A 12,342-nucleotide genomic window follows, 5' to 3' on the forward strand; every position below is an offset into this window, starting at 1 on the left:
AGCGCGCGCTTATATAGGGGTGTTTATCTGGGTTAGAGGGCGCTGTAGCGCCCACAAGACGCATGAAGGTAGGAAGCTTCTGGAGGCGATATGACGCCAGCAGACAATGTTACTAGAACCAACTCAGCTGCGAAAATGCCACGGGAAACTGCTTTGAAAGAGTGGCTCCGATCCGTACTCGAGAACCGAACTAGATGCGATCGCAACGCCGCCATTTCTCCCGAAGCGGCCACTCCTGGAACTGCACGGCTGCACGTACCGGTTAAGTCAAGTCGTGTGAGGGCTGGTGGCACCATCTCGCAGTAGCTATATAAAGCAACTTTCGTGTTTTGACCTGCTGCTAAGGGGTGGCGCTGTAATCGTATCTAGTTCGGTCACGGTACACGCGAGCGGTACGGGTTTCAAAGGCGTGTTCCCCAACTGAATTGTTCCAGTAACTTTTTTTTTTTTTTGCCGCCAGTGGTGCAGCCGGGGGAGACTTTCGGTTTGGAGGGACACACCCCCAACGATGAACAAAAACCAACAAAACCAAAACGCGCTATGGACGGCAAAGGATTAAAGCGTTTGGCTGGCTTGAGCATGCACGTCGCCTCCTCTTTTTTCTACCTCCATGACAAGACGCGACCACAAACGAGGCAACTCCGCTAGCACCCGCGAGACGCGACCATTCACTGCTGACGTGAAGCAGCGTACTATAGCGTCTCATCATGCACGATCCACGGGCGTAAACAAGCGTCTGTCAGCGGCTCTCCTCGCTCGCTCTCTCCACGTGCGCTAACGGAGCGTCTGAAAGGATGGAGCGCGACCTAAACATAACCGATTTCGCTCGCCAGGGGCGCTGCTCGAAACTTGAGAGCTACAGACCTATGGCTCCCCTGCCAGATGCTTTTCTAAGACTAACGGTCGGTGTCAAATTTTTTACCCAAATTGTATATTGTACTGACCGAGAAAGTAGCATTAGATGCTTAGTCGAGAAACAAAATATTTGAGTCTACAGAAATTATATTATAATTCTTTAGGCAAGAGTGTCAACATGTTTTCATTTATATGACGTTCAGTAAGGCGCGTATTGTATTTACCCATGAAGTATATTATTCGAATAAAAAAGATTGTCCCTCTTGATTTGTGAATGCTGTATGTAAAGGTTAATTCCCAAATTACATCGGGGAATGAGCTTTCCCAGATCTCATTAGAATAAATCCGTTTTAATCTCAACCTATTTTGTGCAGCTATCATTATCTCGTACTAATGCGGCACTTATAAAATATGCATACATTTCAAATGTGCGCAAATGGAATAGAATTACCCCAGTTTAAACAAATAAAAAATGCGGATGATGAAAAAGACACAACAGCTCTTTCCCTTTATTTTTGGTATTTTTGTTATATTCTTAAGAAATGTGATAGGTGTATCACAATGCGCTGGAACTATTGAGCAGTCACGATTATGGATGGGGTAACCACATTCCTCACAGTAGAAAACCGGACGTCAAGGGAAAGGGGAGGGGGAAGGATCGGGGGGTGCAAAGTGAGACAGGAAGAAAAAGCTCCACTACTATTCAGTTCACCGTGAAAACGCACACTTTTGTGGGGCTGTTCTTTGAGTGGTTGAGTACATAAGCACCGTTCTTAACCAATCTGCAAAACCTAAACATGCAAAATTTTGTAATATAAAAAAAAAGCTGTCCCGTGCGCGCTTGTTTGTGTGTGAACAAAAATCATTGTCAAGTTGAGTCACAGAAAAAGCAAAAAATCGTACGCTTCTAGAGATTACATTTTTATACTATATTTCTGCCAATACATTGTCACAAGTAAGCATTTTGTTTTTCTTTCACTCCCGTAGTAGTGATTTCGCAAGTTCCAACAAAAACGGGACATTTTACTTTATTCAGACAAAATGACGGAAAGGCCGGTATGAAGCTCTAAAACGGGACTGTCCCGGCCAAAAACGGGACGTATGGTCATCCTTATTATGAAGTGTTATTTAATAAAAAGGAGGAACAATAGCTGCCGAGAAAATCGATTCGATCACTTATTGTCCGCGCGATATATCCTATAGAAGAGGCGATTCGTTGCAGCTTAACTGCCTCTACAAGTTGAATATTTACAAAACATCCATGCTCACCATGTAAGTGCCACAAACCTTTATACGCAAAATGGATTTAGAAGAGAAGTTTGTTTACTTTATCGTTATTATCATTGCGTATAGTAAGTCGTAAGTTTTGTATTGTCCCAGGTCTGACCATTTTTTTATTAATTCCATGGATATATATATATATATCTTTGAGCATGAAGTAAATAGGTGAATATTCTGTTCCTCGAATATACCGATTGAATCCTGCGTTTCCGCTATTTGCAGACTGTACAGCGTTAGTTTAACTATCAGCTGTTTTGTAAAGCGTATGTCAAGGTTCTGAGATATAACTTGAAGTTATCCGAGAGGTAGAAATATTCCAATTGAATTGACATACCGTGCCTTCCGGAGCAAAAGTCGCCATCTTTTGTCGAAATTTTCGTCGGTGCGTCTTTTGGAACAGTGCGACTGATATGCGTTTGTTTTTTGTTTGTTTTTTTCCCTTCGGTAAGTAGGAAATTTTTTCCGGGGCTCATATTTCTTGTTCAATCAATTCGTGAGAATTTTGAAACTGGCTTCCGCTTCCGCATATATAGCGATCACAATTCACGCATCCATGCTGCTTACCAATGCAATTTCGCCGCACCGACCGCACAAAGTATATAAGTGCGACTTTCCTACCCACTTTTTTTTTTCTTTTCGTGAAAACGGCCGTTGATATATGGGATTGCGACTTATACAATATGGTGCGAGTTATAGATCGGAAAATGCAATAAGCAGGCTTTACTTTGCGTATGATGGTTGGAACGCAGTCTCGGACTGTTGATGTTTACCGCGTCCAAAAAAGTGGTCCCTCGATTGCCGCCCGATGACGTCATACAAGTGAAAAGCTGTCGCCGGTCGCGATCCTAGCGGCGTCACAGTAGCACTGGTGCATGCGGCAGACGCCTGTTCGCTTGCAGGCCGCTCTTTCCAGCCTCGCAGCACACTGAAGCTTCGGCATCCAGGTCTTCCCTTACAAAAAAAATGATCAATGAGTTTTATATGCATCCTATAAGATTACATTAGAAGCGCAATAGAAACTCATTGATAACTTTTTTAAGTGTTGGAGACGCCATGACGACGGCGCCATATCTCGTTCGCTCGTGCTTTTTGCCAGCATTTCTACGACAAACCGCCAGGATCGCGACATCCGACGGCATGACAGTCCTCCTTCTGTGACGTCATTTGTTGCCCCGGTCGGTGACGCGTTCAGTTCTTTGTTTGCTCAAAACGGGAAAATAGGGAGTTTAGGGAGCCGTGTGTTTGCACATTCAATACCCTCCGCAATACGAACTGCACTCTAAGAAACGCCCGTGCACCTACTCTCGTCTCTCAACATTCGGAGAGCCAATCACCGCAACTTATGGAGGCAGCTCAGCCAATGACGATGCCGAAACATCTGTTTAGACCAAAAAACGCAGTCTGCGTTGCGACATTAAACAATGCAAGCGTGACGTTCTGCGCTACTTAATGTCACAACTCAGACTGCGTTTTTTTGGTCTAAACATGTGTTTCGTTATCGTCATTCGCTGAGCTGCCTCCGTAAGATACGTTGAATGGCTCTCCGAGTGTTGCGCGGGAAAGTAGACGTAAAGGCTTTTTTCTAGAGTGTGCGCACATGCGAGCCCTCTGCGGTATAGCGCATGCGCAGTTCGTACCGGAGAACCCATCGCGTACCACGTAGGATGTGCCAACACACGGTTCCCTAAAACTCTCTAATGTCGGGAAAGGCATATATTGACCCGCTTCGCGTCGTAGAGGGAATGGCGTTCGACGAGAAAGAAACCGACAACAAAGGCAACACAGCACACGACAGCGGGAGCGCGAGCGCTTTACACTCGGGATTACGAAAAACTTGATTAGTCCGGTAGGAACATGTATTGTAGTCGCTGACAAATTAGGAAAAAAAAAAAAAGGAGCGTGTCATATCATGTCGACCTTTGCAAAAGGCGCCTTCTAAGCGCAGCCATCTTTTGTCTGCTGGGCTGTGGAGCGCCCTCTGGGCATGCCTTCTTGCTCTGCTGTGCGGCAGATCAGACCCCCTGCGCACACGTCCACAGCTCAGTGACTTGGCCTTTTTCACCTGGGTGATAAGAGATGCAAAAGTCTATATTTGACCCGTACTTCGCATCTTGGCCGTCCTAATTGGTTAATGACGCAATCTTATTGGATACAGCGTGATAATATAAGATGCCGAGGACTCCTCACACCTTGCGTTTCTTAAATTGTCGGCGACTATCTAGTGTTCGCCGAGTGGCTAAATGGTTGGTAGCAAATTGTGGGAGTACAAAATCGAATGGTTTGAAACACTTTTTTCCCAATAGGCATAGATAATAACACTTGGTCGAAAACATTATATCGTGCAGTTTATGTTAAATGTAACGGGTTGTACCCTGGTTTAAAAGGCAAGATTTTTTTTTTAATTTCCTAGTCGCCACGCATGAGAACACTATAGGGAAACGTTCGGATATTTTTTTTGTACCTTTGTCTTTTACATTGTTATGGTTATACCTTTTGTTGGAGTGCAACTTGTGAAAGGCGATTCTTGTGCAACCTTACAGCGGCTCTACAATTTCTATACGTCCCCGTAATTTTTTTTTGTCTTTAACGCTTGGTATGGGTTTACATTTTAAACGATGACAACTTTTACTGTAATAGTTGCGGCGTGCTCATTTAATGCTATATTTAAAAAATTAGACTTTGTAAATGTTTATACAGCCTAGAACTTGGTCTGCCTCAACGGGCGAGGAGTCTCCCAGCTGTAGATGAGAAATTTAGCCAGTGCAGTACAACCGCTAGCTTGGGGTCTTTAACGTGCACCACGCAGTAGTGGTACACGACCGCACGCCGCTACGATGCTTATCCAGTCGAAGCGGGCAGGGGTGGAGATCGAACCCAGGATCTCTGGGTTCTGCAGCGCGAGCTTTCGCTCCACTGAAATGAGAAGCATAGTATTTCCGCTGAGAATCGAAAATAATATGCTTGTCATTTCTTTACTGGAACATTATCATTTTCTTTTTAAGTTACCATCATTATATGACGAATTATTTTTCATCAAAACATTTAAATAATTATTTGGTTTAAAAAACTGTACTTTGCCGAAAGTTATACATACATATATATATATATATATATATATATATATATATATATATATATATATGAGTCATTAAGAAGTATAATTAGAATACTAGTTTTATTTTTGTACAATTTTATAACATTCGGCATGTTTAAGTTGGGGGAGTTAACTTCCCCAACTGACTAAATCGGGAAGGTGTCATATAACAAATTAGTGGACTTTCCAATATCCATGACATTATTTTCATTACACTTCAATTACGCAAAGATGAAACAGGCGCTGTTCAATTATTGTTTGGCATTGAACAAAGCTATATACCTCATTGTATTGCTCTTTAACAAGTGACTAATCCGCCGATCGAAATTAAGATTAAGCTGTTTCAATACGCGCGCTTCTAATTCTAAAATATCCACACTACAACAGTCGAGTTATTTTCTTGAAGGAGATAACATTAAATAAATTATTTGTCAACAACCGCGTGTCAATCAGAGCGAGATTAACTTGACGTGATGACAAACTTTCTACAAACAAGTTGAACGTACTTGACGGCGCTATACTCATGAAAAAAAAATATATATAAAACAGGCAAAATACATGATGTTGGGCAACACAAATTAACTCGGATACCATTTTGGCGATCCATCGAAACGATAATGAGGTCCACTGAATCATGAAAAGTGGCCTGCCTGCTCATCTTTAATGATTTAGATACAGCGGTCTCAACAAAACGAGCAACGTAGTATAATTACCCGAAGCTACGAGGGGGCTCCTTTAGAAATTAGAAATATGGAAATAACGTAAAACTACCAAACTCCATTTGACAAACCATGTTCGTACGGGGTGATGCAGTCGAATCGCACAACCCAACTTTAAGGTGGGTGATCTTTAACGACAGAAATATGCTAATGTCGCACATGATGGAAACCTTAACGGCGCCGAGTTTTGTTATCGGATTTTCTGACAGTAGACAGTGACTGTATTAGGCGGGTTGACAGGGGTGTGTTTGCGCCTTTTTTCATCGGACTAATATTTCCTCTTTCATTTTTCGAGCATTTCGACGTTGATTGAGAGAACGCCCCTGTCGTGTTTTCTGCGTTCCTTTTCTTGGTATTCTTCGTTACTGTTAGATTTTCATCGTGTATAATTCGTATATCGACTGGCCCAATTTTCAGTCTTGTTACAGTTATAGAGTACATAAAAAAGCACATTGCCGAAGGCTTGGTCGATAAAGGAAGCTGTCGAAGGAAAGAAAAGCACGTGAAAGAGGAAAGATATTATATCGTGAACAAAATTACTAATGTAACAGTTTTTATAAAAAAAAAAAAAAAATTCCAAAGTAGAGACAATTGATGGCATAAGATACTATCGTTCCATACAGTTTTTAATTGTTTTCGAAAGGTCTCCCGCTAGTGTGGAGTCATTAATAATAACGAAAAATAAATAAAACGTGGCGATATGCGGAAAGATTCGCCATACCGAACATCTGTGGAAGCTCGGGGAACGAAAATAAAGTATCTTGTAGCCTTTAGAAATAGTAGTATCTGACGAAGACGAAAATATAAGAGTTCTTCCCTTTCAGCGATAAATCAGAATGATGTACTAGTTTTTTTTGTAGACATAACACAACCCCAGACTGCAGGAATCAAAAACGACACAAACACAGTCTCGATTAGAGTTTGTTTGTTCGTGGCGTTAGAGTGCTAGCGAGCTAGTGGGCGCGTAGGGTCTAAAACACGCACGCACGCACGCACACGCACACACACACACACACACGCACACACACACACACGAAAGACTCATAAGTGAACAGTTGAGAACCTTAATTTCGTCTTCTCTTCGACTCTTAAGCTATTTTACATCCTGTTGCCTTATTTTTAGTCAATATCAGATCATTCTTTTGAATCTTTATTGTGAGATGTTGCAACGCATAATTAATAAAGAAGTATGTATTCACAACGCGAATATAAGATTTTATTGTGCTACGAGAGTTGGCACTCTATGTCACTTAACTGGATCCAGTTAAGTTTAGCGGTTTTTTCCCCCGTTATGCTGCGTTTTTTCTAATTAGTGAAGAGTGTGCATGCACAGCCAGACCCTGTACATTACAGTATTATGGTACATTGTCCTTATGGGCGGGCCTGAACAGTCATTTCTCACATGACTTTGAATGAACATTCTTAATTTGACGGGTCCGTTAACCCCCCCCCCCCCCCACACACTTTTTTTGTGGCACGACACTCACAATAATGATTACTATTATTACTAATAATAATAATAATATTATTATTATTATTACTGTAAATGGCTCCAATTCACAACTGTCAATGAGTGAAATATAATTATTTCCTCATACTCATGCCGTGCACTTCTGACTGTTTTCTACTCGCTGTGTGTGTGTGTGTGCGTGCGTGCGTGTGTGTGCGTGTGTGTGTGTGTGTGTGTGTGTGTGCGCGTGTGTGTGTGTGTGTGCGTGTGTGTGTGCGTGTGTGTGTGCGTGTGCGTGTGTGTGCGTGTGTGTGTGCGTGTGTGTGCGTGCGTGCGTGCGTGTGTGTGTGTGTGTGTGTGCGTGTGCGTGTGCGTGTGTGTGTGTGTGTGTGTTTGTGTGTGTGTGTGTGTGTTGTCAATGCATTTGCTGTGTTTCTGTTTTTGTGTTTTCAGTTTCTATGCGTGATTTGTAGCGGTTGCAGTTTTCCCGTGTGCCAGCACGGGAAAACTGCACAGCATGGTTATAATGCAATTAAATGCAAAGGGGCAAGCGAGCTGGACAATAACGGTGATAATAATCCCTGGAGAAGGGGAACAAGAGGGACAAGGAGATTTATGTTTGTCCCTTGTCCCTCTTGTTCCCCTTCTCCAGGGATTATTATCATCATTATCACAGCATGGTTGTTCCTGCGTGCCTAATAAAATTGATTGTTGATTCTTCATTCTTCTTATTATTATTATTAACTGTCTTCTCGGTGCAATCTTTCGTATCACGCTCGGTATAAAGGTAACGTCTTGCAGTCATTCGATATCCCATCTGTTGACCTTTTCCTTCCAACCTTTCGATCGCTATTTGCTCTTTGCGGACGATTATCTTTGGCAACGGTGGGACGACCGTTTCACGATTCCCATCGTTGTCCGTCGCTCCGTTCAGAATATGGCAGCATACACGCAACGCCCTGCGCATGGACGCACAAAGCGACATCTTTCCGAATAGGTGCCGCAGTGCTTGCAGTAACCTGTAGCATAGCCTCCACTCACAAAGCCTGGCAGTTCGACGACGGAGCCATAGAGTGCTCGGTCGGAGATTTGGAGCGCAAGGGTCTGGTAGCACAGAGCATCAAAGAGCCACCTCTCGGGGAACCTGGACGTCAGCGCACGGATTTTGCAGTGGCGAGGACCCGAAACACACTTGTTCGCTCGGGAGAAGTGTGTTTTGGCGTCTCGCCGCAGCGGGGCGCCAGTCACGTGGCTCTCCTCTCATCCGTTGTCTGCTACTCCACCTTTTCCATTTAGGTGGCCGCTTCTCGTGGCGATCTGCCAGGCTTTGTCAGTATATAAGAGGCTATGCCTGCATTACAAGATGTAGCTGCAGGCATAGCCGGCAAAATAACCTATGCAAATAAACGACTGAAATGTAGCGCTAGAAGTTCAAACCAGGTTCCAAGGTTTCAGCACTAGCCCTTATCTCATTCAAAAGTTATATGTGATTTTATGAATTCTTTTTAATGAGAAGGTGGGGCCCATTTTTGGCCTTTTTGCGGTAACTGGCGCCATAGAGCTCCATGTATTGGAGAGCTCGGTCGGCCGACATTTTCCCAATGAAAATTTCAGAAAGTCACTTATAACTTTTGAATAAAATAACGGTTAGTGCTGACACTTTGGCAACTGGTTCGGACCTCTAGCGCGAGTGTCGGGCAGAGAATGAGCGTTCGGCAATGCCTATACTTCATTTTTGTAATAAAATAAAAAAACCTTGAAAAAAACATTTTTTGGGTGACACTGTACTTTCACCCAGCTCTGGTCTTCAACACACTTGGCACATGGCCTACTTTTTGAGACGTTCCGTAGAATAAAATGTACACAATGGAATTTCAGATTTCTAATTCATTTGCTTTTTATGATAGCCAGGCAATTACAGTCGTCAGAAACGTTACGATATTCTGACAAGAAAAACAGAACTCGAGAATTTTGCCAATGCGGCCTATTTGATTCCATGCTAATAAACTGTACAGCCGCGGTATAAAAACTATGCGCGTTTGAAAGTTGAATTATGGCTTATTGATGTTTTACGACTGTCATCTAAAATATTTCCGAAAATTCATTGCGATGTTTTTTTTTTTTTTTTTTTTTTTTTGTTATTCATGTTCAAATTTTCAACACTGAGAGAGGGCACAAGGCGTTGATGTCCAAGAAAGTTGGGGATAGACCTTTCCAAACAGAAGGTGAAAAGTATTTTCCCCAGTACATGATGATTTAAAATGTCAGGATGTTTACGGTGATCTTGTGTGCGCGTTGCACAGTTTGCTCTGCGCGGCGGTTTTCTATTTTTAGCTTTGGTTTTCTTCATTCTAACTCACATTTGAATGGATTCTTAAGGACTTTATTTCTCCTGAGCTTGTATACGTGAAACACCTGATTCTTCTTCTTTTTCTTCTTCTTCTTCTTCTTCTTATTATTATTATTATCGTTATTACTATTATTCAGAACATATAAAATGTTCTGAAATGTATTTTTAAAAAATGTGGCTTATAATTAGGCTGTCCAACAGTGCAAATATTTTCAGCGATCTTATAATGCCAAACATTTGTTCTTTATTTCAAGAACCAGTGGTACCACTATATTTGGTCAAATAACTACAAAATATCCCATAAACCGCGTCTCGCACACTTCGACATGCCGCACGATTGAAGCGATCTCGCTGCTTTACGAGATATGCGATGATGACTCGTACACATTACTACATGTTCCTGATACTTTCAGTCAGGGCTTCCAGAATCTGTTTCTTTTTCCCTAAATTCTTAGACAAAATTGAAGAAAAAGAAAAAAAAAAACGGTTCCGTCTTTTTACGACGAATACACTGCAGTACTTTTTTTTCTTAAAGTTTGTTTTGAATCAGCCTTGACTTCTGTTTGTACGCGTGTGTGCTATCCCGTGTGAATTGTTTTGTTTTCTCATTGCTAGCTTCAATAAGCTTTGACGGGCCCTTTAACCCCATGTGCACCACACTGTTAACAATTCTTCTTCTTATTAGTATTAGTATTTTTATTTCATTAATTAATATGTTTATAAATGTTATCATTATTCAAATTCTTCAGAGGAATTGGCAGACATTGCGAACTTCCTTCTGGTAACAAACACTGGTTTTGGGGACGAAAGTGATATGTCCACCGGATGTTATTTAAATTTAGTGGACAGGATCTCTGCAATGATTCTTACCCATATTATTTAATAAGTGCACACACGTTTTCACGTTATTAAATAAAAATAAGTTATTTGTTTTACAGGTAACTGCTGTACTTGGAAATGGAACCTCATACATTCGACCACTAAATACACATTCGACGTTTAATAATTACGCCTATTACGGGGTGTATCAAGATACGCGGGTGTGTGTATATGACATCCGTTATTATTTTATTTTATTAATGAAAACGTACACGTTTTAAACAAAAAAGAACCTAGCTTTTTTTTTTTTTTTCTCCGACAATCGATTTTTAATAACTAGTTTTTGCATTCTAAATAATAAGCAAGAAACAGTTTTGTATCTGTTTTAGGGGACAACGAGTACAGTGGAACAAAATAACGTGGGCTCACCTTGAATGCGACATCGTAGGCTTCCACACTGCTGATGGACGAATGCCGCATGAAGGCCCTTCGGACCGCTGCCCCGTTGCCATTCGACACGGCAGCCGCCGTTCTGCACGGCGACGAAGGCCCACTGGCTGACGGAGACCGCGCCGTCGGTGACGCCGGGTTTGAAGACATTTTGAGACGGAGCCCTTTCCTTTATCTCACCGGACGCCCGCAGGCCAGAGAAACGCGCTTCGTTTGGATCGAAAAGCGGAGCAGAAACCACAACATGGATGTTTGTTTCAAGCGCGCGTTATGAAGCACACCATCTCGGTCGCTGAGACTACGCCGGAAACATCGGAGCGCTCCGTCGGCGTCGAGCAGACGAAAGCGAACAGTTGCAGACGACACGTTGAAGCCGGCAGCTGCGCATGCCCGCGAAAACGGAAGAGCGGAACTCTACAAGGGCGCATGCGCGGAAAACCAGTCGCTTGCTTCGCGAACCTCTCGATAGATGGAGGCACCACGCACAAGGAAGTCGTTACAGTAGTGGCGTGCGGTTTCAATAGATGGCGCATACCGCGGAGTCTTCTCCGACTGTTAAGAGGTGGCAGCATATGCATCGGCGCTGCGAGGCAAAGACAGTTTGTTTTCATTACCACGGTTGTTCACGAGGCATGTATTTTATCGTCTGCGAGGAGTCGCTATTTTTGAACGTCTAGTGTTATAATGTGCTCTTAGAACTGTCCCAACGCTTAGACTTTCCGAGAAAAACCTATTCAAGCGTCGTTCCTCAAGACAAGCCCGCCTTTTGTTGCGCTTCCTACGCGACGTCCGTAATAATTTTAGCAAAAAAAAAAAAAAAAAAAAAGGAAGCTACGATTATTGTTTAGAATTCGGCCTCTACGCAGCGCGATGCCGGATCGTCTTAGAATGACAGATGCTGGACTCTTATTTTACTGCATCTTTTTTTGTGTGTCTGATATGTACTTGATTAATACATGTGCTGACAAAGCTGTCCAGTCTGATAGGAAGCAGGGACTTGTTCTCTACCACAATGGAGTAAAGAAAGTGAATTGAGTTGAATTGACTCACAGTGAAGCCGATGCCGACGGTGGCCGAAAACGAGCCCGTCTGGAACTTCCCTTGGTCGAACTGCACGAGGAGCGATGTCTTGCCCACTCCACTGTCACCCACCAGGATCGTCTGTGAGTTGACAACAGGTGCACCGGGTTCAATGCAAAATTACGCCAAAATGTCGGTGAAAGTTATATTAAAGCTTGGGTTTGGGCTAGTTGGTCCATTACTGAATAAAAGGTTAAAAAGCGCGAACAAACGGGGACAATAAAGAAACACAAAAGACAGGACA

At 42.7% G+C, this 12,342-nt stretch overlaps 1 protein-coding gene across 2 annotated transcripts in view; it reads right to left on the reverse strand.

Moving 5' to 3' along the window:
* Positions 1-12,342, reverse strand: part of LOC8026964 (ras-related protein Rab-37) — a 191,953-nt gene that overhangs the window by 157,320 nt on the left and 22,291 nt on the right. Inside the window, exon 2 of one of the 2 annotated variants that reach the window (XM_042294444.1) lies at positions 12,069-12,179. In XM_042294444.1, the coding sequence (XP_042150378.1) occupies positions 12,069-12,179 (111 nt within the window). Of the gene's footprint in view, positions 1-10,997; positions 11,370-12,068; positions 12,180-12,342 lie in introns of those variants that run through there. The other variant, XM_040212779.3, reaches the window with a different exon arrangement.

The sequence above is a fragment of the Ixodes scapularis genome, unplaced genomic scaffold, assembly GCF_016920785.2.
Source record: "Ixodes scapularis isolate PalLabHiFi unplaced genomic scaffold, ASM1692078v2 PGA_scaffold6__148_contigs__length_123643588, whole genome shotgun sequence".
Lineage (NCBI taxonomy): Eukaryota > Metazoa > Arthropoda > Arachnida > Ixodida > Ixodidae > Ixodes > Ixodes scapularis.